Source organism: Empidonax traillii, unplaced genomic scaffold (assembly GCF_003031625.1).
Source record: "Empidonax traillii isolate 1590-97213 ecotype Southwest subspecies unplaced genomic scaffold, ASM303162v1 scaffold1030:size276291, whole genome shotgun sequence".
NCBI lineage: Eukaryota > Metazoa > Chordata > Aves > Passeriformes > Tyrannidae > Empidonax > Empidonax traillii.
The window spans coordinates 140,782-165,430 of record NW_020956223.1 but is presented as its reverse complement, the minus strand read 5'-3'; the positions used below and the strand labels follow the sequence as shown (position 1 = coordinate 165,430).

The 24,649-nt window shown below is 45.0% G+C and overlaps 1 protein-coding gene across 1 annotated transcript in view; it reads left to right on the top strand.

The window, feature by feature from the left end:
* The window catches only part of ADAMTS17 (ADAM metallopeptidase with thrombospondin type 1 motif 17), a 155,545-nt gene that overhangs the window by 64,234 nt on the left and 66,662 nt on the right, over positions 1 to 24,649 (top strand). The window contains exons 9-11 of the mRNA XM_027904260.1: positions 11,109 to 11,249; positions 12,011 to 12,161; positions 23,521 to 23,622. Of these exons, the coding sequence (XP_027760061.1) occupies positions 11,109 to 11,249; positions 12,011 to 12,161; positions 23,521 to 23,622 (394 nt within the window). The remainder of the gene's footprint in view (positions 1 to 11,108; positions 11,250 to 12,010; positions 12,162 to 23,520; positions 23,623 to 24,649) is intronic.

Below are 24,649 nucleotides of genomic sequence, written 5' to 3'. Positions count from 1 at the left end.
CAAGTCCCCATTGTGCAGCCTCTCCCTCCACACCAGCACAGGAAATATTAGGTTTGTAAGTGCCATTTCCCAAATAATCATTTGTTTTTATACAAGGGCAGCGGGCTGGATGAAATATTTACTTTTCCACTGGCAGTTGGGTTCCAATAGCCTGTAACCCGTGCTGTCTGCCCGGCCTGCTGAGTTCAACAGGTTCCAGGTGAGAATGACTGCTGGGCTGGGGGAGGTGATAAATCCCAGACTGTCACTTGGAAAAGCCTTCAGTGAGTAACTCAGCAGCAGTGGAAATGTTGTTGCCTCTAAAAATGTGGTTGCCTTGAGCCACTATGTCAGTGGAAGGCTGTGCCATGGTGGAACAAGGTCGGCTGCCTCTTGGCCAACAGTTGTGTTGGGAAATAAAATTCAGCAGGGAGAGTTTACAAGAGAAATGAAATAAACAGGCCTGCTTTGTTCTCACTGATCCCTTCCCATTTGCAAAATCCGCCCTACATCAGGTCCTGGGCCTCTTCCCATTGCTGGATCCAACCCAGCAGGGAGTTTTGTTATCTACCTCTTTGCTTGAACCCCAGTTTCCAGAAAAAAGAGAAGAATAGCCCACAGTTTTTCTCAATTTTCTGCTTTTGTGCTTGTTTAGGTGAAACAAATCAAAGCTAAAGGAATCTGATCATAGTGGTTTGTTCTCACTTACTTGAAAAGTTTCCTTCCTGCTGGGCTCTAATTAGCTCAGGGTGTTGAGCCTTAAAAATGAGTCTTTTTTACTGTACCTTCTTTCTGTGCTCCAGACCCCACTGAGACACTCATCTCGCACACCACATCTTACCCACATATGGGACAGTTTGACCTTTCAGGAATTCCTGATGTCCACCCTCTGGTAGCTGTTTCTCACCTGCCAGTGACAGTCCAAATCCTGCCTGGGGGAATTCTTTCCTGTCTGGTTCCTCCTTTATCTCAAGTAAAGCTGCTTGCTGTGTAACATGGGATAGACTAGGCAGAACTCTTCCCTGTTATCCATCCTGAGCCCCCACAGCCAGGAGTGGTCAGATGGGGATAAAAATGCAGATTTGCCCACGTTCAGTAGCTTTAAAGTATTGCAGCAAACTGGGGTTTCCTGCAGGAGCATTCTAATAGTGACTTTGTCATCTGCTTTTCTGCTGGTGTGCACACTCCTCCCATCTGTTCCTGTGAAGTGTCATCATCTCCATTTGGTATATTTTTTACCTCTTTCTCCGTTATTTTACCTTCTCAGTACTAATCCAGATTATGACCCTGAGGCTTCTCTCCATTCCAAGAAAAAGCCCAACTTGTGTGTTTAGGAAAATATATTCCTATTTTCTTTCCATACCTCAAGTACTTCCATTCCTACCTGCAGCTCATTCTGAGCTGTTTTTGGTGTGTGTTGAAGGAACTTGAGCAGGTTTGCCAAAGTGTGTTACTGCAGGAGCCCCTCGGAGTAAAATGAGCAGAAAGCTCAGACAGGGTCCCCAGAAAGCTGCCACCAGTTAAATGACATGCACCCTGCACCTCTTATCAGCTAAAAGCCCTCTAAAGAGATATCTTCTTATGAAGATAACAGACTTTTTTCCTTTCTCTCTAATTTGTCTTCACGTCAGCACGTTCAAGCCAAGGTTATTCAAAGCAAGAATGTCTCTTTTCAAGTTGCTTTTTAACTTTCCTCGCGTCGCTCTCTTAGGCAAAAAACTTAGCCTTGGGGTTTGCAGGCAGCCAGGCACACCCACTACCCAAAGAATTTCACTCTGGTATCGGTCTGAACATATCATTTCCAAATTGCTTTGATACCAAGCCATAATTTACAACATTCCTGTTCGATACCGAGTCTCTCCCTGCTGATAAAACGAGTGAGACTGAGATAGCTTCCTGAACTTTTCAAATCATTTATGAACAGCCAAGGCCAGGTGGTTCTGGTGTTATAAATTAATTTCCCAGCTGCACCATTGTGAAAAACCCCAAGAGTTTATGGGGCTGGTATATGGGAGTACCACCACCAGAAATGGAGTTTCCCTAAGGAAGGGGAGCATTCCTGAGTGGTCTCAGCGACTGTGACAGGGATATCACTGAAAATGTCACATCCTTAAAGCAAATGTCTTCAGATGATCTGAACTACTGCAGACTGAGCTACTGCCAGAGATCAACTGCAGGTTGTGGAATTGGATTGTGCACTTCCCGTGCAGGTTTTTTTTTTCTAGACAGTTCTGGTGGTTTTTTTGAATCAGGAAAAGGGGGTCACGTAGGATGAGTTTCTTCTTGCACTGAATCTGTGAGCCCACAGTGATTGACAACCTGGACCAGTAAAAAAAGAATTAAAATAAGAGGATGAAAAATATTTCTGTGAAAAGGACTTCTGGGAACCATGAAACACATACCCACTGGCTTGTCTGGGACTGCACAAGACTCAATGCTGATAGAATTTATATATGCTACGGTGACTTCACACCTCTTTGTCTTTTGATGTTGGCCATCTCCTCATTCCCAGCTCCAGGACTGGAGAATTCATCTCCCAGTGTGGGGAAGGCGGCCAAGCATTCCTGACTCCCACAGTGCATTCCCCAGGCTGTCCCACTTCCCCAGCTCTCAGCAGTGGGTGGCTTCCTGACGGGGCAGAGTGTGGGACATCTGTGCTTACTTGTGTTGCACATAATTGGCAAACATTCCGTTTCTCCCTTCTCCTTGGTTTTCTTTTAAGGGTGTCTCGTTCTGCGTCTCTCCAGTCAGGTTTGGTCGTTAGTGCAGTTGACTGGAGGCTTTCACTGGTTTCACAGGAGTTTTGGAAAAGTGCACTCCAGTGATTGCACACAAGAGCTTCCCCTTGGGCTGCTGACACTGTGAGTGGCAGAGCTGTCAGCCTGCTCACTGAGCTTTTGTCTCTCTTCCCTGGTGGGTGGGAAATCCCACCCAGCTATCCCAGGGTTTGGTCTTTTTTTTTTTTTTTTCCACCCTACAATTTATATTCCCTTTTCATCCTCTGAGGAAATGCGTGTCACATTTTCAGAGGCCTCTTCTCACCCACTTCAGGCAGTGCTGAAAGCAAACAGCTTGTTACCCTTCAGCGTGTTCGTGCTGGGATGCCCCGGGGTGCTTTCCAAACACAGGGAGCCACAGATGGAGCACAGCAGCCTCTGAAATGAGCAGTTGTTCTCTGCCCACCGCTGCTTCATTCACAGTCACTGTGCTCCTTCTGCAGCAATTCCCTGTTTTCCTGAAACCAAACTGAAGCGAGTGAGAAAGAGAGGATTTTTTTACGTCCAAGAAGTGGATTAAATCTTCGGGAGGGTGAGGAAACAGCTTAGTACATCCGTTTTCTTGGGGGTGTTACCCTCTGGCCCTCAGATAACTTTATGATTACTTTAGGGTCACAGCTCAGCTGTGATCATGACAAGTAGCCAGTGTGAGACAAGCGATTCCCAGTGATCCATGTTTTACAGTGAGTGGGTTTTAATGTATCTGTCTTCACTTCTTCAGCAGGGATTGAAGGAATTAAAGCAGTCCTTGACTCCCACTGTTGCTGCTGTGTCAGAAACCTGCTGTGCCTTGTTGATGTGTATCAAAGCATCTGAAAGGGTTGAGAAGTGCTGAGCATCTGGTTGGATGGAGATGGGGCAGTGCTTTAAGGAAGTGAAGGGGCCAGGAAGGATTTGTGTTAGGAGTGATTTTTGAGGTCAGGAGGAAGAAGGGTGTTTTCCTGAGGTGATGCTACTTCAGTGCTGAGTTTCTGACAAGTTTATTTGTACATATATTGATCAGCTTTAGCTTTTTCTAGGACTTGGTATTTGGTGGGGCACTCCTTACCCCCTGCAGCCTCAGAACCTGCTGGCTCTTACCAAAAACAGTGGGAAGCTTTTGCAGGAAAAGGTTTCTCTGCTGGGGCCACATCCCACAGGTCAGCAGCAGTGGAGGCGGTGCATGGGAATGGCAGGTGTTTGGTGGCATTGCAGCTGCATTCCTTCATCTCACCAAAGCTCCTGGAATACATCAGGCAATGCCTGCTCTGCTGTGAATCATCCAATCTGGGAAAGGGACAAGGGTGAGAGAGAATTCCATGGGCAAATATCTGCAGGAAGGTGGAGTCAATAACATGAATGTGTGATTTTATCTCTGGGGAGAAGATCGTAGGTGATTCACCCTGTTCTTCATGGCCTTGGTCAAACTTTGATCAAACCATTTGAAGGACTGGCACTGATGCCAGTGGGCTTTGGCCAGTTCTGTATCCAGGGGCAGTGTGGGCAGCAAGTTTTTGGATCAAATGTGTGAGTGAGAGGCCACACTGCCCATCCCTGCCATGTCAGGCTCCGTGTGCTATCTGTCCCTTAAGGCACAAGCTCATACTTGCTGCCTTCCAGACTCCAGGGCAAAAGAACTAATTCTTTTTAAATGAAAACCATATCATAAAGGGCTGGGATCTGTCATGCAGCTGAATAAACCCCAGCTTTCCACACTGCTCTTCACCGTCGTGAATAACACGTGGTGAATAACGTCGTGCGTTCCCACTCGCTGTTGTTGACTTCTTGGCTGCTTGATGAGCAGATAACCATATGAAATATCTGGTTACTTCATTATTGGAGAGTGACATAAACTTGGTTATGAAAACAAGAGTCCAGTAGTCATGGCTCCCTTTAAATGTTGTCTTTCCTGATTAAAAAAAACCACAAAAGTGCAGCACCCGTCCTGAACGTCCCTGTTTGAGATAACACATGGACACAATGACCAGCTTTGATTGCTTTAAATGCTTCAAGTAGGGTCCCAAAGTACTTCTGACAGCTTCTGGAATAGCTGAGGTTTAGGGAACAGTGTTTGCATGTTTGAGAAGCTCGAGGTGAAGCAGCCTGGTTCCCATTAAGGCAAGAGCCTCAGTGGTTTTGTAAGAAGGTTGCATAAGGTGTTTCCTTGCCTCCTCCCCTCAGAGTGAGCTCAGCTCAGTGTTTCCCCAGGATTTGTTGGTTTGCCCTTCATTCCAAGCCCCACTTGGACCCCCTCTGACCCCTCTGCCTCCCTTGGGTTGCTCTGCAGAGGCGTCACCTTCCTGTGTCTCTCTCTCAGACTTGTTGTCCTCACTTTGCACTGCAGCTCCAGTTACAATTCCAGCTCTAATGAGCACCCCCACTTCACTCCTGCCTCTGCTCTGCCTTTATTCTCAACTGGATGGAAACCTCATAACTTGCAAGATACCAGCATTTTCTGTTGGAACATTAAACATGTTGAACCAGTTCAGAATGGGCATCTTTCCAGTGGCGCAGCTTCAATTTCAAACATTAATAAAAATTCCTAACATCGAACTCAATTTTGGACCGGACGGCTCACGGGCTGATGATGTGGTGGATGGTCTCCCACTGCTGGTTCCAATCCAAGGGCAGGAGCTGCTCAGAACTGTTGATGTACCTTCTCTGCTTAGTGACCTGGGTCGATTTGGGTTTAATGGCCGTGTTTGCTATTCTCAGCTGTCAACCTGTGTAACCTCCTTCCATACCAGCATCTTCCTTTGTGGTTGGTATTTGATGGACTGTAGAGGCAGAGCTCCCTTCTCGGGCCTGACAGGAATGGGGAAGGGGGAGGATTGTTGTCCTTCAGTTGTGTCCTTCCTATGGATAGACAGATGGCATTTGTGCCCACAGCGTGTCTAAATAGCAGTCCTTCCGTGGGGCACTGCCATCCTGCCCACACTGAAATGCCAGAGTGGATAAATTACAGCTCCCCTTCTCCCTCCCCTCGCACTCTGTGAGGATGTTGTCCAGTCTGCCCTCCCTTTGCATTTATATTTCTCCAGTGGGGGTTTAGAAAGATTAAAATGTGCTTAATCCTGGCTCTGCAATTACTGCTGGATTACTTGTGGGTGAGTCATGGCAAGCTGGGTCACTCCTCTCATATTGCCCTTTGAGAAGGTCAGTGGTGACGTGCCCTGGTGCTGTCTGCAGCTCCCAGCAATGGACTGTTCCCCCCCAGAAATGGAGCCTTGAGGAGAACATTTGTTCCAGACACAGGTAGGGGAAACGTGTTCTCCAGCAAACAAATACCAGAATCTTAGTGGCCCCACTGCACTTTTCACTTGGAGCGTAAGATATCACTTCTCCTGTCCCCCTCTGTGTTTGGGACAGGGCTGTGATGGGCCCTTTGCTCAGCTCTCTGAGGCTGTGCTGGTCTGCAGGGGTGGCCCCAAGGAGCTCTTCTTTTTGAATATCTTGCCCACCTTACACAGTTCCACCCTTGTATGAGCTGGTTCTTTGGGAAGAGAAATACCTTTGAAGTTCTGTCTGTAGAAGTGAGAGCCATCCCATTGTCCTCCTTTCCTTGATGTCCTCTGTGCCCTTTGGAGAAGTGGAGACTCTGAGGTCAGTGCAGTTGTGTGCAGAGCAATCCATCGTGTGTTGAGCTCACATTTAATAAGCAGCTGAGGTGACAGCCAGGTCACCTTGGGCAGCCTTGACAGCCACGAGTGTCACTCCTTTCTAAAGTGATCCAGTGCTTGACTCACCCTGAATTGTTTGCAGACAAATGGAATGGTTTGACTTGCAGAGGGAGGTGATGGAAAAGGTTGTTCTACCAGCCAGCTGAAGTGCTTATTTGAAACAGAGGGATTGCAGGACCTCGTGGTGTTTCCACTTCTGGGTGTGGTTTTTTCAGGCTTCCCTTCTTCATAGTTTTTTTCTTTTTTTTTTTTTTTTTTTTCACTTGCTACCCTTTTTCTAAAGAAAAGCTCTTCTTTTACTGCTGCTGGTATTTAATGTCAAACTTGCCTCTTGTCCCTACTTCACAGTCTCTCCCCACCAGAAGGGGAATGTATGATAATAGTCCTGGGGATTTCTCAAGTGCTCTCTTACCAGCCACCAAGTTGCAGCTGTTGGAAAAATTTGAAGCCTCTCCTACATCAGTTTCCCCCAGCCCTTGGCCCTTATCCTTCAATTCGGATTTGGGGCTTCTAGTAGGAAAGCCATCAAGAGCCGTAGTGGTTCTGAGGAGGGTTTGTGTACATGACCCTGAGAACTCGGAGGTGCAGCACTCAGTGCACTGAGGCTTTCCACGGGCTTTGGTGCACTTTGGCTCGGCCTTTTAAAGGATAACAGGAAATATTGGAAAACTGCACCGAGGGTAAACAGAGCAGTTTAGTTCCATTAACTGTCTAGAGGAGAAGCTCCACTAATGACCGAAGCAAACAAAGCAAGTGCAGGGGTTTGGCATCGCTGGGGGAAAACAAACGGCTGATAATTATCAGCGGTCAGTTTAAAGGAGTCACAGGAGGAACTGGCCGGCTCGGGCCCCGAGGGTAATTCTGGCATTCCCACCCAGTTGTGAGCGCTGCTGATGGGGAGCAGTGTCCTGGAAGGGAGCACAGGGGCTGCGCTCTGTATTGTATCCATGGCATTGCTACCCTGAAGTCTTGTTCTCCAAAAAAAAAAAAAAATGCATCAGAGAGATCTGTTGTTGCTGCCTCCCTGTGACTCCTGATAAAGTTTGCCTTGCTGTGATTATGTTCACAATAAATAGGCTGCAGGACTCCTGTGGTGAGGCTGTGGTGTCTTCTTTGAGTGATAACCAATGCATTATTTATATTTGGAAAGAAGCTGGAGTGTGAAACCAGATCCCAGGGTGCTTCCTCTGAATAAACACTGAATGAAAGGAGTTTAAGAGCTGACGGGCTGAGCTGTCCTTGTTTGCCTTTGTGGAATGTTATTGTCTTCAGGAGGAGAATGTGCTGAACTGAAGGCTGAGATTTACCTTGGGGTCAGAGTGGAGGAGTGACTGTGGAGGTAACAGCTCAGAGGGGTGAGTCCCGCTCATCCATCGTGGCTCTGCTGGCTCTGTGAAGGGTGAGAGGCACCCTGTGTTTGTGGTTCCTGATTAAATGGACAGTTTTTGGCTGGGAGAGCACAGAGGGTTTGCAGGGCAATGCAGTGCCATTTTGACATTCCTACTTCTAATCTTAGAGCTTTTCCTATCAGCTCTTTATTCAAATTCTGTTCATGTAAGAATAGAACTCTTTCCTAAGGCAGAGCATTTCAATAGACTGATTACCTGCTTCTAATTCCTCCTGAATTCTGAATAGCAGGTAAGATTAGGGGGATCACAAAGGAAATGCAAACTTCTGAGTCAGCACTTGCCCTGCTGTTTAGAACAAACAAATACTGCTCTGTCCCATTTATTTCTGTTAAAAGGAGGGGGACTGTTCATTAGTGAAAGGAATCAGCGTGGCATTGCATTTACTACGTGCAGGAAAACCTGGCCCCTTTGATGTAGCTGGAGACCCTTGAACTTCAGAAAAGAATGTGTTAGCATGCTAGGGTATGCCTGAGCCCTGCAGGTCATTTAATCCTTTTTTCTCAAGTGAGTCATTGTAAGGTGAAGTAGATGCTGAGAAAAGTTCTGCACTGCCAATTAAAACAGGCTCCAAAGGTGTTGCTGCTTTCATTCTACCAGAAACTCATCACTGAGGGGCCAGGAGGGGTTGCCTGAGCACCTTGAGGCCAGATCCCAGGCTAATATAAACTGCCCTGGTTCTTTGGACTTAGCAGAGCTTTATTCCAATAAAGGTATTCCTTTCAGGCTCAGTTCCTTTATGCTTACAACTTTATGACTTTTAAAAGGATTTCTGTTCAGGAACCAGGAACGATTCAGGAAGGTGTCGATTTCCACGCGTGTAGGAACGGAACAGATTTCCAGAGAAACCTGTAAATAACTGGAGATGTGGGTTCTGACTCGGTCTTTATAGAGGATACATTTTATCTGCCTCAGACCCCCCTGCAAAATCAAAGCTGAGTAATGACTGGCAGCCTCAGCATTTCTCCCTGGTGCAGACCTTGGGTTAGACCAGGTTTAAAATAAAGTTAAGGACAGGAATGTACTGATGAGTAAGTGCTACCCTTATTGTTCACCAGCAGAATCCCACTTTCAACATATTTAACAAAAAAAAATAATTGAACTTATCAGAAAGCTAAGGCATTTCTTAATTAACAAAACCTAGACCAAGCACTACTGTTTTGTGGAAGGGGTAAAATCAGGGAGCCTAAACCACTTGGAAAGTCAGGAAGATGGTTTGTTTTCACCCCTTTGAAGTGCAACAGCTGATGTGCTGACCAGAATGGGGTGGCTGCCAGATCCCATCCCGCAGGAACCTCCAAGAAACCTTGGAAACCCGTCTCATCTCCATTAGAAAACTTAACAGGATTGCTCCGTGCCCGGGAGCCTTCTAAACTGGCATGTTACGGCAAACTTCCCTCTGGGAGATTTCCAACCACCTTACATACCTTACTCGTGGTACTGAGCCCTTCCTGTCCTGACTTTTAGGAGCAGGATCTTTAGATGGGCTTATTTGCACTGGAGGAACTGGTGGAACTTTCTTCCTAGCATATGAAGGGTTTTCTCTGTGTGCAGAAAGAACACGGGTGAAATACTTGGAGTGAAATCCAGGCCCCGTTGGAGTCAGTGGCAAAACTCCCTTTCATTTCGGTGGAGCAGGAATTTCACTCTTTGCTGTTTTGAAGTTGGGGTTACTGATAGGCTGTTAGGTTATTCCTGCATGCATCAAACAAAATGTGCTTGATGTGAACGTTTCTGCTGGGTTCAGAACCCACAAAGGTTTGAAAACAAGGATAACCATGAACTTCTGAGTCGAAAAATTATATTAAATGTAGTTTTGCTAGAAATAATAATGTCCCTGGAGATAAACCTAAAATAATAGACTGCACCGTATAATCTTCACTTTAAGCTAAAAATAGCAGAGATGGTGGTTTAATCTAAGCCATAATTATCAAACTGCTGAAGCTGATTTTGGTTCACTGCAACTAGGAATGGATGTCGTGTTTGGGCTTTGAACAGTCGAGCCCCACAACTGGAGACAAGGGAAGCCAAGAGCACAGTCAGAAAGCAAACAGGGGCCTCTGATTTGCAGAGAAACAGCAGAGATTAAAGAGTCCAGCTCCATGTTTAAAGGGACTGCTCCTGGCTTGCTACAGCCAGCCAGCTGGAGACTCAGTGAGTTCCTGTTAATCTGAGTTTTCAGCCCCAAATTGGTGACATTTCGCTAGAAAGTGGCACTGGCCATACAAGACACGTTTTCTCTGAAACTCATCTTTCATTTCATCTTGGAATTGAAGGAGGACTGTTGATGTTTCAAAGAATTACTGCTCTGTCTGATTCTAAGAAAGGGGTTTAATGATGATTTCAGAGTAGGATGGAAAGCCCTTAACCTTTCACTGCCAGGCACCGTGGGGTGGGCTGAGTGTAAGACTGAGTCCTTCTGACGTGGCACTGACGTAGCCGGTGAACTCGGTCGCGTCATTTATCCCTGTTCACAAAGACTTCCCTTCAGCAGAGAACTCACCTTCCCCTGGCGGCAACAGGGATTTATTGTGAGCAGGATTTGGTGCAGCAGCCCCATTCTGGCCTGGATGGGATGGGCACGAGGCAGTGTTGGTGTTTTTTTGGACAGTGCTTGGAGAAATGGGGCTTGATTCTGCCTCAGGTCCTATCTGAGCACTGCTGTTACACAGTCAAGGCTAATTTAGGTTGGAAGGGCCACTGGAGACCATCTGATCCAACCACTGCTCAAAGAAGGATCAGCTTCAAAGTTAGATGAGGGACTGTACAATACCACCAATTCAGAAACATGTTTTTTCTAACAGTGTGTTCCAAATTCTCACTGACACAACAACGCATTTGGCCCATCTCTGGTATTAATTTGTTGATCATTCCCTCAATGTGATTATAGGGATCACATCCACTAGATTTGGGAAATCTTTAATATTTTAGCAGATATCCTTCCACTGGGCTTACATCACTTCTGCAGGTCACTTCTCATGAACCTCAAATAGTTTCACATTTTCTGGTAGAAAAGTCCATAAGAAGCCCATTTTGGAGTTTCAAACACATCAACACTAAAGCCCTTGTGAAGTGAAGGCAATGGATAAACTAAAGGAACCTGTAGTTTATTTATATTTATCAATTTAACAGGTGCCCAGAGCAGTGGGTGAACGACTGTGTGTTGTATGTGTTGTTTCGAGGTGTTAATTGCTAAGACTATAATTACTGATTTTAGCAGGAAATGAGAAACCCACATCATAACTTGATAGGGTTTTTTTTTGTCCTGTCTTGTTTTCCTCAAACAGCATGGGGATGAGCCACGATGATGACCACCAGCCCTGTGCAGGGAGATCCCACATCATGTCTGGGGAGTGGGTGAAGGGCAGGAACCCCAGTGACCTCTCTTGGTCTTCGTGCAGCCGTGACGACCTGGAAAACTTCCTAAAGTAAGGACTGTGCTGTGGCTTTTACTGTCTATCTTGTTATTAAGTAGCTTTTCTTTTATTTTATTTTCTGTTTTACCTGGAGATAATCCTGATATGTTTTCTCACTCTTCGGTGAGTTTTGTTCCAAAATGGTCCACTATAAACTTATTTTCCACTGTTTCAACTCTGGGGTTAGAGGTGGCAAAGAAAGGAAAGTGATGAAAGGAAATGGGGTATCTGCTGTTACATTAAAAGCGTGAAGTTGAAATAGAAGTTGCATCTGACTCATGTGGTTGCATCTGGTCTCTGAGATGGTAGAGGTGACAGTGATATTCTAATTTGTAAAAGATTGTTGTGAAGGCAAAGAGAAAAATCTTTCCTCTGTGCCTGTGATGGATAAGAAAAGAGGTCGAGGGCTCAAAATTCAGCTGGGGGGATTGAGGTGAGACGTGAGAGAAGACTTTTAGCTGTCAGTGTAAGGCTTGTGAAGCTTTGGGCTGGATAACCTGAGGGCAGAATTGAGCCTCCATGAGATTTTTAGGAACAGTGTAGATGAATGGTTAACCCAGAACGTTGTGAATGTGGTCTGTTCTGCCTTGGGGTCTGGGGCCAAGGGTGACTTCCCAAGGACCTTTTTCAATTCTTTAGAAGCTTCCAGTGGGAAAAATCTCCACTGTTCCATTAGATTAAAGAGAGGACAGCAGCTTCTCTGCAGCAGGGATCTAACACTGTGCTTTAGGGGTGTTTTTCCTTAAAAGCCTGTGTGATTGCTGCCCTGGCAGGTCCAAGGTGAGCACATGTTTGCTGGTGACAGACCCCCGGAGCCAGTTCTCGGTGCGGCTCCCCCACAAGCTGCCGGGGATGCACTACAGCGCCGACGAGCAGTGCCAGATCCTCTTCGGCACCAACGCCACCTTCTGCAAGAACATGGAGGTAAGAGCCCGTGGGCTGGGCCTGCAGACAAGGTGGGAAGTGGAAATAAAGCTGTCAGGCACTGAGGGAGGAAAGAGATCTGTGCTTTCCTCAGAGCTGCCCAACGGGAGGTGCAGCGTGTTCAGCGCCGCTGAGAGAGAATCAAACCCCCACAGACCTCCCTGTCAGCAGCACAGTCAGAGACACTTCTCCTCTTTTCCCCACATTGCCCTTGTTAATCTCCTCAGGCAGACCCAGAAAAGCTGGTGTTTGCACTTTGTTCCCTCCTGACACTGTTTTGCTGAAATACTCCTCAGAGATTGTTTTCCTGGAAGTTCAGCTGAGGTGAAAGCCTCTCCTCACAAGAGTGCTTGGCTACTTGCACAGAGTCAGCTTAGATGACTGTCTGGATCTTTCAGTAGACTTCACCTTCAGACCTCTGCAGTGCTCTTAGGAGCTGACTCTTAACTCTGTGCGGAGAAAATATTCATAACTGCTTGCTGGATGAGGCCATTTGGAATCTTGTGCAGAATCCCGTGTGTTTTCAAAGCAGCGTGATGTTTGGTCAGGGTTTGGGTGCAGCGTGGCTTGTATCACATGGCTGGTTGGCAAAATGGAAACAGGTTGTGTTTGAGAGGAGGCTGTGTGACTTGTCCCCTGGAATTTAGACAGCTAAACTTCTCCTAAGGTGTTTTTGTTCTGAGCAGATCTTACCTGCATCCCACTTTAGGCAGGGACTGGGGATGTGCTTCCTTTCCAGTGTGACCTTGGAGATACCCAGAAGAAAGTCCTGTAGCACCGTGTTGGGTCACCAACATCCCCTCCTTTAGAGACAGGCAAGAAGCAGCCAAGTTTCTTGCTGTCATTAACTGGCCATTTGTCTTTTCCAGTTGTCCCTCATTCCCACTCTGAACAAGCCTGGGATCTTAAATCAGTGTTAGGAAATAAAATAATACTCGGCGATAACTGAGGGTTTCCGAGTGCCAAATTACTAAAACTGTTGAACACATGCAAGTCCTGGGAACATGCTCTTAGTCTCACATTAGCTGTTTTATTTATTTTGGACTTGGAAACCAGCTAATATAAAACAATAAGAAAAGAATCTGGATAGGTTGTATTTCCCAGCTCCATCAAGAAAACGCAGACCACCAGGACTACTGTACTGGAAGGGAAGTGTTGTAGGTCTGTGAAGAAAACCCCAGATCTCCTCAGCATGACTCAAGTTCTTCCACTTGTGTGGGTGTCACCCAGCTTGACTGCTGTTGGAAGAGATATTTGCTATTTCCCTTCTTGGGATAAAAAAAAGAAACACATTCTGTCTCTGGATATTCCAGTGCCTAATGAGAATGTCAGCCCGCTGGTAGGTGGTCAGCCTTTCTCACACACAAACTGCATGTCCAGCCTAGAACTGCTTCAGGGACATGTTGTTTGCCAGAATAAGGTGCCAAGAGGCACAGTTCTGCAAGATACAGACAGCAGGTGTTTGTGCCTCCCAAGATTTTTCACCAGTCTTAGAATTTGACACCTTTGGAACACAGTGAAAATTGTGCTCTTTTGCTCCATCCCTCCTTTAGTGGCTCCCCAAGAAAAGCATATTTTGTGAGGACCTCAGTACTTTCTGATGAAAAGCCTTGTAGAAGTTCAGCAGATTAAAACCAATTTGCAGTCATTGAGAATTCTTCCTGTTGCAGATGTGCATTGAGAGTGAGCGCTCACCCTGTGAAGCTTTGGATCGGTCATGTCACGTGCCATTCATTTAAGTAAATATTTGCATCCTGTTATGCTGCTCTGAATTGGCTTTTGAAGGCAGTGAAAGGAAATTCTTTAGAGGAAATGATCACTTTTGATTTTTAGACCTCTCAAGTTTGTGTTCTTTTCACCTCTGTGTTTCTCAGGCTTCATCTGCACAGTGCTTGTATCATAAGTCTCAAAGCTGTCTACAAAAATATGAACCAGAAAAAAAAAAATTGGCACTGGTCACTGGCATTAGCTGTAGAAATTACTGGCAAATACAGCTGTCTCCTCTTCTAGCCAATGGTAATGTGGTATTTTTAATTCAATAAAGTATTAAAAAAATCCAAACGTAAAAGCAATAAACATTTGACAGTAAATATTTGTTACAAAAAGGAAATAAACGTCAGGAAATGAGCCTGCTCAATCTTTTTATGATTACATGTGTCTACTGCCTATTTTCTTATATAATAAAAGAGCTCCATTACAATTTTTCTTTGGAGATAGTTGAGCTCCATAATTATGTCAGGCACACTGGAGGGCCTGTGTTCCAAAATGCCATGCACTTTGGTTCCGAGCAAATTTCAGAGATGAGAGGATTCCAAAATTTCAGCAGGCTGCAGAGACTTTTCTGTGCAGCCAACTGGGTTCTTTAACCCACATTTTGGAAGGGATTGGAACCTCCTTTGCCTGCACAGAGAGTCAGGTGCCTGAACGCTTGGCAGTGCCTGCAGCTCTGACACCGCTCCAGTCAGATGGTTAATCCGTGAACATTCGCCCTCGCCTGAATATTTGAGATTGCATCCCCAAAGTTCCTCTTCCAGTTTGTTTTTGATGGTAACTCAGGTGCATTGAACTAAACTGTGGTTCTCACAATGCTAGGTTTGCCAGATGAGCCGTCCTGCAGCTGTTCTGCTCTGAATTTGCAGAACAGAGATCTGTTCTGTGAGAAAGGTGTGAGGAGGGCTCAGCTTTACCTGTTCCTGAGCCTCCTGACAGTCCCTTTTCCTTTGCTTGGACACTGCATCTGCATTTTAATACTCTGAAATTTTAAAAAATGAGCTAATTAGCAGAGTGAGTATGTGATAGTCAAAGGATTTGTGACCTGTTGTAATCTGTGATCTCCAAGGTGTGTAATTTAGGATCTGGTTCTGTAACATCAGTGTTGGGTCAGATTTACTAGTGCATGTCACCTTGAGGAGCTGGGAATCAAGCTTTTAGGCTGGATGTTTGTAAGGCAGGGAATAATCAGTTTTTATTCATTTGAGAAGCACTGTATTATTACACAGCATGGATAATGAATGGCAAGATAACCCGCCAGGCCCTGGAGGGAAGGCAACCCCGTTTTGGTGTGTGCTCTGCTTAGAGTTTTATTGGTTTGAGATGAATCCAAGTGCCTGCTTTTGGATGAACTTTAACCTGAGTATTGCATGGGTGAGTCCTTGGTCACCATCAGGAAAGCAAAGGTTTCCATGGCTCCCTGGAAGAGTTAGTGTTGATCTGAGGAACTGGGTAAGAAAAGAGAAGTCAGGCAGTTCTCAAGTGAGGTGATTCAAGCCGGGTTGGATGGGGCTTGGAGCAACCTGAAGGGGGATAGGAACAAGATAATCTTTTAAGGTTCCTTTCAACCCAAACCATTCTGTGGTTCTGTGATTTCACATATGACAATAAATCACTCAAGACCCTTCAGTAGTTCCCCCTTCATATCCTAAGTCACAGTTTTCTCCAGTGTTTTCTCATGGTGCTTCCTGTTAATCTTTCCCATTGTAAATGTTAGGCATCGTCTGATCCATGTGAATGCTCATCTGTCAGGATGTACAAATGTCCTTCTGCCATGCCAGGCATGCTGCCTGCTTCCAGCCATGCCCCTTGCAGTGCCAGCAGAGCTTTGGCCCACCCAAGAGGTTCCACAGTGATCTTTATTTTGAGGGAGACAAGTTGCTTTTAGCAGGAATTAAATAGATGACTGTGCTATTCTTGAGCTCTGAGCAATGTCAGGGTAACTGGAAAAAGCTGAGCGAGAAAGCACCTTTGACACTGCAAAGTGCATTATCAGTGCCCCCCAAACTCCAGGATCTTTGGGGATTCAACCTTGACATGAGCCCAGGGCTAACATGGAAGCAGTTGTGCAAATTGCAGGCAATTCAACCTGTCTGACCTCTGTCCTTCAGCTCCACACTGAGCTATGAATCAACCATTGTGAATTCATTTGACCACTGTGGAAGAGGAAACAGAAAGTTCAGCCCCAGCCAGGCAGTGCAGGCTCTGCAGGGAGCAGCAGTTAACTCTTTGCTTCCCTGGGTTTATTCCGAGAGGAATAGCAGGGGTGGTTTGCACTCAGTCTCTCCCAGAGCAGAGATGTTTCTCTACCAGAAATGCGTCAAAACACCTTCACAACCTCCACCAGAAATGCATCACAACCGTTAAACTCCCATGAAAAGATGGCACGTGTTTAATGATTATTTTTCAGACTGGCACACCCACCAGCAGAGGCTTTTGCACTGAAATCCTGTTGATGGGGAAAAAAAAAAAAAAGGGATTTCTGTCTCTTCTGTCCAGCGTTTTCCTATTTGTTTTATAAGCCTTTTGGCTTATTTATCATTAACACATTTTTGTGGGTTTTTACATAACCATTTGTTTTGTTTTGAGTCAGAGCTGGGCTCGGGCTGGAGTGGCACATGGGAAGAGATTAGAATTGCTCCAAAGAGAGGTTTTTATTCTGAGCAGGGACACTGTCAGCTCAGATGTAGCTGGGAATGAGGATTTTGACGTGACACTGTTTTGGGAAAAATTAAACCAGCTAGAATTGGCTCCAGTGTTTTTTCCTTAAGTTCAAGTTGTTTTATAACAAATGTAGGCATTTCCCAGCATCTGCAATCTGCAGAACAGGAGGGCAAAGCTGATTCCAGGCCAAAGGAGCCTGACTGGATTTCTGGGCTGATATGGAAAAGGAGCTGAACTAAAAAATCAAAGTAAAGAAAGAGCAGCAGTTGTGATGATCCAGGGGATTTTCTGTATCCCTTCAGTTTTCATGTTTGAGGGTGGGGTGGTGAGGATAATTTGGTAATTGTGGGTCTCTCTGTGGTCTTGATCTTGCAGAGAGACTGATGGGGTGGACCCTTGGGAATCAATGGGGCTCTGTCTGCCTTTTCTCTGCAAGATGCCAAGGATGATACCGAGCCCTGTGATTTAGTAACGTGTAGAATATTTACAGGAACGCGGTAATTAGATTGAAAACTGATTTATCCTGAAAATAATAGGTTGCATTGTCGTTTTCTGTACAACCAGGGACTTTGTCTGCATAATAATACTAATAAATGTGGAAGAGGAGGGGTTGGGTTTTCTTGAACCTGGCAATTCTAAAAAAAGCTGAGGTTTTTTTTTGAGAACTAAAGGTAATAATTTGCTTAATTGTCATACTATAGTTCATAATTTTCCTCATGTAGGTTGTGAGAATTCAGACTATTTTCATGTTGCCTGTCTCTGTGAAACCAAAGTGTCCTATTTCACTGCTCCTGTATGTTGCAAAAAGACCTTTTTCTCCTTATTTTCAGTGGAAATACTTTTTGTTTAAGAGAGAGAGAAAGAACAAGAGAGAAGCAGAGTTCCTGCCTGGGCAGCACAGCCCAGTTTACAATTATTGGAATGCTTCAGAAATTTTTGTACGTGTTTCAGTTTGGAAGGTGGTCAAAACACATTCTGGTGCAGTGGTTTAAAGGAAAATAAAAAGAGAGAGGGGAACCAAAATAAAATTATGGAAATACAACGTGGAAATTTAAGAATATAAACATAATAAACTCTTAACAATAATAGAGAGGAGCTTATTAAGAATTAAACACTTGAGCTTGGCAATCTTGCTCGTCTTGTTAAGAGACAAGGGGAGGGAGAATTAGAGTAGCCTTGTGATGTGGCATCTACAGCTCAAGTTTGAACTTAACAAAATTAGCCAAAATACTATTGAGTATCAGCCTGAAAATAGTGCATAACAAGCTTGGAGGGCGTTCAGACTTCTCCCATTGGCCTTCTGGGAACTTCCCATCTGCAAAACACTTCAAGAGAAAGCTCTCATCAACTTCACAACCACATCTGAACCGTGTGTGTACATCCCTATATTTATTTTACTGTCCCTTCCTTCTCTTTTCCCATGGCCAAGACACACAACCCATGATTTCATTCTTCTAATTTCCTTTTTTGTTGTTGTTGTTTGGCTTGGCTTTTGTTGTTTGGTTGTTTGTTTGTTTTTTTTTAATGGACAGCTTTGCCTGTTGTTCAAAAACCTGCAGTTCTTTGCATCTCCTCCAGTTGGGTGTCAAGGCCTGGGGAGTTCAGTTTGTGGTCTCATTAATGCCATCTTTCCAATCTCTTTTGGCTATTAATTTAATTCCAGATACATTAAAAAAAATCAAATGGAACAGGTGCTTTGCAAAGAAATGCTTTTAGTTTGCCAGAAATGGCCAAAACCAGACACTCAGTTTTCCTGTTTCATCGTTTGTTTCCCAGTGTACAGGTTTGGGGTTTTTTTTAATTGTTTCTATGCCCCTGTGCCTTGCTGGCAGTTTGGGTGTTTCCCTCTGCTTTCTTCCTGGCAGGATCCTTTCATGAATCTTGAACTCCTGGTGTCCAGCTCCATCACCAGCCCCTCACATCTGCATTTCTGTGCTGTGTCCCTGCAAATTCTCAGGTTTTCTTTCATCCTGATGCCTGTTAAGGAGGTTTAATCATGGCCTAAAGTTGCAGATTAAGTAATGAGTTTGAATGTGTCCATTTTTTTGGCATCTGAGTTTGAGTCTCAGAGAAACTGCAGGGTTTTCCAGAAGCCTCGAGCTTCTGTCAGCTGTGAAAGATTCCCCTATTGAAATATTTCCAGTCAGGCATCCCCAAACCGCTCTTCACTTCCCAAAATACTCATTTATTGCATCTCCCCCAGACTGAAACAATCTCCAGATACTGCACTGCGCATTTCCAGTATAAAAGTAATAAATTCCAGTTTAACTTCCTCACAGGAAGGGGTGAAGAACTTGCAGTAGGCCAGACCTCTCTTAAAAGAAGAATATTTATGTTTCTCTGGCACTTCCCATCTATCCCCAGAACCATTCCTAGAGCCCCAGGAGCAGTTTTACTGTGAGAGGTGATGGCCACACTTGGCAACAGATTCCCACTGCATCCCCTCTGGAGAGCTCAGGGCTCATCTTCCCCTCTGTGTTTTGGGCAGCTCTTGAATAGCCTGGGTTTGCTTTTCTGATGTCAGAACATCAGGATGGGTTTTTCTGATCCTTCAGCTTTTGTCTGTTTGACTGAGGACTGTAACCAGTTCCTTCCACTCAAGACCTCAGACATCCCAACCTGCCTGTGGTGGGCAGTGTGTCGTGGCAAATTACTGTCTTGGGAGCTGACATAGTTAGTGTTTCTCCTAGAAAAATGAAGGAAAAACATGCTTATGTTTTTTAACTGTAGGTTAGAGAAGCCCTTGGCATCCCTGCACACGTGTAAGGGTGTGTTTTATATAATGGATGTGAAGTCACCGAGGTCAGAGGATCAAACCCAGCGTGACACCCTCTGTGTTTGCTGCCTTCACGTTGCTTTGTGTTCTCTGATAGAGAACAAATCTGGGAAATGAGTATGTTGAGTTTTTGTGCTGTTCTACAAGGGAAGGAGCAGCACAGGAAAGCAGTTATCTCTCAAGGACCATTTCCTTAGAGTTCTTTACCAGTCAAGGGCCATTTCCACAAGAGTTCAAACAGTCCTTGGGGTTCTGAACACTTGTGTCTGATGTTGGTGACTTCCCACTCACGCAAGAGTTCCTGAAGAGGCTGTTCCCTGAGTTACTGGAATCACACTGATGATATATCTCTATATATAAAGGGGAATCAGCTCTAAATTTGTTGCAGGCAAGTTGATGGTCCTGTTCATCTCCAAAGTGTAATGTGCACAGGAGTTCCTGTAAGTTCTGCAAAAACAAGATGATCATCACGTGGGCTGGAGCCACAAACACCCCCTTCAAAACAGCCTGTCTGGTGAAAAAGTATGGAAAGCTGAGAAAGGTGGGCAGGCCCAGAGCCAGACATGTTCCTGGGAGGATCCCAGGAGCTGTCTCTGGTTTTACCCTGGATTCAGCTGCAGCAGGCGCTGGGAGCCCGTGGCTGTGACGCTGAGCAGAGGAACATTTAATCCCTTTCTGTTCCTCATCTTTCCACCTGTAACAGCGGGATAAAACTTCCTTCATCTCCAAGCTCCCAGGAGTCTGTTTAGATTGCAAGTTCTTTTGAGGAGGAGAAAACACCTGGCACAGTCAGGCCCCCTTGGCAGATGGATGCCGCTGTCACAGCTGTCAGTGGAAGGTTGTTCCCCTGCCCAGCAGATCTCTCCAAGCTCGGGAGTTTCCAGATCGTGACCTCCCTCGGGACTGGTTTTTAACAGCCGTGTAGACAAGCTTTCCTATCTCCCAGGAGTTTCTGAGAGACCTTTCTAAAAATTTTGTTCTATTTCAATTTTTGAAATTTTACTTTCTCTCTGTATAAAATTGCTTAAGGGTTCGGTTGAAAAAGCGTTTCATTTTATTTTAAACCAGCAATTTTAAATTTTTATTGAAATACTACTTTTCAACAGCCATCTCTCTTTTTTTTTTTATTATTATTTTTTTTTTAAATTTTATTTTGCTCTTGGAAATATTTCAAACTGGGAGCTGATCCAAAGATGACCTTTCCCCACAGACAGCTTCAACGAATCAATATTTTTCCAGCGCAGAATATCAATCGTTGGAAAATCCTCACTGGCACTTTATTGAACGCTTTGCAGGCAGGGACCTGCCATCTGAGAGCTGGTTGCTGAGTGCAGGATGAGCAGCAATACAGTCCTTTTTATGGCTTCTTCTGTATCGGTGTCAGCTCCGAGCTGCCACTCACCTACAGCCACCTCCTTTCAAGTCCTGCCGTTTCTCCCGTGGATATTTCCCCACAACTGTTGGTTGTTTAACCATTAAAAAGTCACTCTGTGACTGCTTCCCTGGAGCTCTGCTTAATGGGGGGGTTTTGTTTGGGTCTCTGTTGTAGCCGAGGAGGATACACGATCCCTTTAGAAATGAGCTATTAACACGATAAAACGTCTTGGGGACGCACAACAGCAGAGCTGATGGTTTCATCTTTGCCGGGGTATCTGAGAGCTCGATTAAATGCGTCGCACTAACGAGGGCTGAGGCTTTGTAGTGGTGTGGCACCAGAACACAGAGCTTTTTCTGTAAGTGTTTCCTGAAATGTGCTTTGCGTTTAGGATTCGGAATCAAACACAGGGATGCTATAAAAATCCAATGTTTTCCATCCCTCGAAGATGGGAAGTTTCAGAAAGGTTGGTGTTGCTGAGAGAGAGGATTATTTTATTTCCCTGTAATTCTGTGTGTGTGTACTCAGATATAAATATATATAAGCAAACACACACACATATATGCATTTATGTATACACAAACACACACATGTATGTGAATATTTGCACCCTCTGTATTCATAATTCATAGGCTGGGCCCAGTCCTGGAGCTCTGCAGGTACAGACCCACTTTTTGAGGTGGTCTCTGCCCGTTGCATCCCCACACCGTGGCTCATAGCTGGGAATGTCAGCTGGATTTATCACCTTCCTTGTTTTCCTGGGCTCTGGAGGAGTTCTGCTTGCTAACTGAAATTGCACAAAAAGCTGCTTCGTTTTTTTTGACTTTTGTTTCCATCACCACCCCCTTCCTCCTCCCAGTTTTGCTTTAAAGAGGGAAATTCAACCCCAGTTTACACATAGTTTGTGATCCAGGGACTTGAAGCTGAAGCTTAACCAACACTGGCCTTGCCTAATGCTCAGCTATTTAGCAATGGTGCTCCTGTGTGTCCAGGACAACTTCTTTAGGGATTTAGGGAATTCCAGTACATCTTCAGCCAGGATGTCTTTCTGAGAGAAAACAGAAGAAAAAAGTTTTCCTTCTGGGGGCAAGATTTTTGTCTGGATCATTCAAGAGATCGGGCTGGAGTGTTTCTCTTCACATTCTGCTCTAAATTTGTGATTTTAAGAAAGAGAGGGACTGAAGCTTGGAAAAGTGGAAATACTTGCTGTCTGCATCCTTGATCTCCAAAGCTTCCCTTCATTTTACACACCAACGTTCCCCGGCCACAGTTTGGAAGGAGGCCTTGCTGGTGGTGCTTTCACACTGTGGTTTGTTGTCTGGATTAGTGTTCTTTCTGTAGAACCTTTGGTTAGTTAATTGATATACTTTTGGGTTTTAGTCCTCTCCAGAAGGCTGGATTTGGAGAATCTGGGAGTTCTGGTGTGGACCAAAGGATTTCTCAGCAAGTTGTGAAATCTCTGCCTTGCCAGTGCTTGTGCCTCACTGTACCTATCCACAAAACACTGTGTGATGTCCTTCTGGCTGATTGGTGCTTAAGTGCTTTCAGAGCTGTGGGTAAACCACTAATTAGTCACAGTCATTTAGTCAAAATTACTAGAGCCTGATATTTTCCCATATGCTCTCTTAGTTCAGGGAAAATGTCTTGGAAATTCATTGGTTCAGGCTTCCCTGGTGTATTTGCTGGTGCTTGTTTGTTTGTGTGACAGTGGCTTTCTGTGTTGTGGTTAATGCAGATGTCGCTGGATTGTGTCGTCTGCTTCCAGATTTTGGGTTGAAATAGTGCAAAATCCTCTTTCCAGAAAGAAATGTGGAATGAAAAGCAGGATGCAGATACTGCTGGGGTAGCTGTTTTGTTTCAGTATGTTCTACATCATCACTGGGACTGGGATTTATCTGATCTGCACCCTCTCTTGTACAGATCTCTTTTATATGGACACGATCAGCTTTATACAGACATGCCTGTACACCAAACACACACATGCCCCCACAGCCTCTTACAGTACACTGGAAAAGAACCCATAAGGTTGAAGTGTGTTGACTCAACTATTTAATGAGGTGCAATAAATCTTGACAAGACCAGCTGGCACTGGAGTCAGGCTTCTCATCTTTTTACCATTACGTTGAAATGTGAACAATAGTGGAAAGAAATGTAACTCTTTTTTTTTTATTTTTTATTTTTGATGCTCAGCTATGCAGCACTGTTCTGAAATCATCCACTTCCATGGAATGCAAAGCATGGTGGATGCTGTGGAAAGTGTTGATGCCACAAAGGCCCCTTTTGCTGGTTCTTTTTCTCAAATTCTGAGAATATATCCATCTGGCAGATCCCAGAGTTGTGGTCAGCACTAACATCCCTGCACGCCCTTTCCTCTTTGCCCCTTCCCCCAGGGGCCATTGCTGGCTCATTATTGCTACCAACAGGTGTTAATTGAGTATCTTTTTTTAAAAACAGGACTTATTAAGCATCTGGGACATCTAGGCACGTGGTGTGGTTCCAAAGCACCCAACTTGACCTTTCTTGAGGAACCAGATTTATTCTTTTGAAAAGAAATCTGCTTAAAAAACACACACTTCTTGGTTTGGGAAGGTTCCTGTCAGTGGCATCCGTCAGTCTCTTTCATGTTTCCAGCCCCACCACTTAATGCCAATCGAGCCTTAAAAAATAATTGCTCCCAAACCAAGTGGATGCCTCTGGATTCACTTGCCAAAGTCTGCCTGAGCTTTGAAGTGTCAGAAGTCATAACTGCCCCCCCCTTTGCTTTGTGGTTGCAGCATTTGATGTGTGCTGGGCTCTGGTGCCTGGTGGAAGGAGACACCTCCTGTAAGACCAAGTTGGACCCCCCTCTGGATGGCACCGAGTGTGGCGCAGACAAGGTAATCAAACCACTCAGCAGCACTTCTGGCTTTCCATCACTGGCAATAACCTTTCCAAGATGTTCTGCATTTACCATAAACCTGTATCTTCTGCTGATTCTGTTAGAGAAACTGCTCGATTAGCAGCTGGTTTGGGTTAACTCTTCCTGAATTTCAGGAGCTTCTGGAGGTTTCAGTGGTGAAGTTGTTGTGGTCAAGGCACTCTACAAACTGCAGGAGAAGCCCAGGGCTTGCTGCTGAGGCCACTCCCTGCTGTCACCTCTGCCGTCACCTCTGCTCAGAGCTGCTGTTGGGGTTTCCTCAGGGAGGAGTTTTTCAGTGTGAGCTGAGCTAGTTGTGTTCTGGGCTGTATTTGAGGTATAGAAAGGGTGCCGAGCATTTGAGGAGCGGAGGAAAGTGGGGAAAGAAAAAGAGGCCACTTAAAAGCTTTATAGTTTCTAATCGTAGCTCAAAATGTTTGAGCTCAAATTCAATGATATTTCATTTTTTCAGAGGTATAATTTGCTGTATATACTGTGGAACTTGACTGGTTTGGTGACTGCCACCCACCACTTAACTGGTTTTGGATTCTAATATTTTTTGTATACTGTATGGTTGGGGAGGTGAGAAGGGGTAGAATTAAAAAGCTTGTTGCTGAAATCAAAGGTTAAAGAATTTTTCTCTGCTAGCAAATAAACAGTGAGAAGAAAAGCTGGGTCCTGGAAAAAGCTGGGTCCAGGAAACTGAGACAAAAGGTTTTTAGATCTGAGTTTTTGTCACTACAGGAGTCCTGGTGACTCTCTTAGCAGTGTCACATCCTGGACAGGCCAAGTTTGCTGCTTGGTCAGGAGCCAGCACAACCTATTAGAATCAAAGGGTTTGGGGTTTTGAGCCAAGTTAGGTCCAAAATACTTCAATTATTTGGTGCATCCTGGGAATGGTGCTGATGAAGGCATTGCTTTGGGGTGTAATTTCTTGGACTCTCTTTCTGTGAATAGTGGGGCTTTAAGTCTTTGCACTTAGGTAATAATCTGCTTTATAAAGCCAG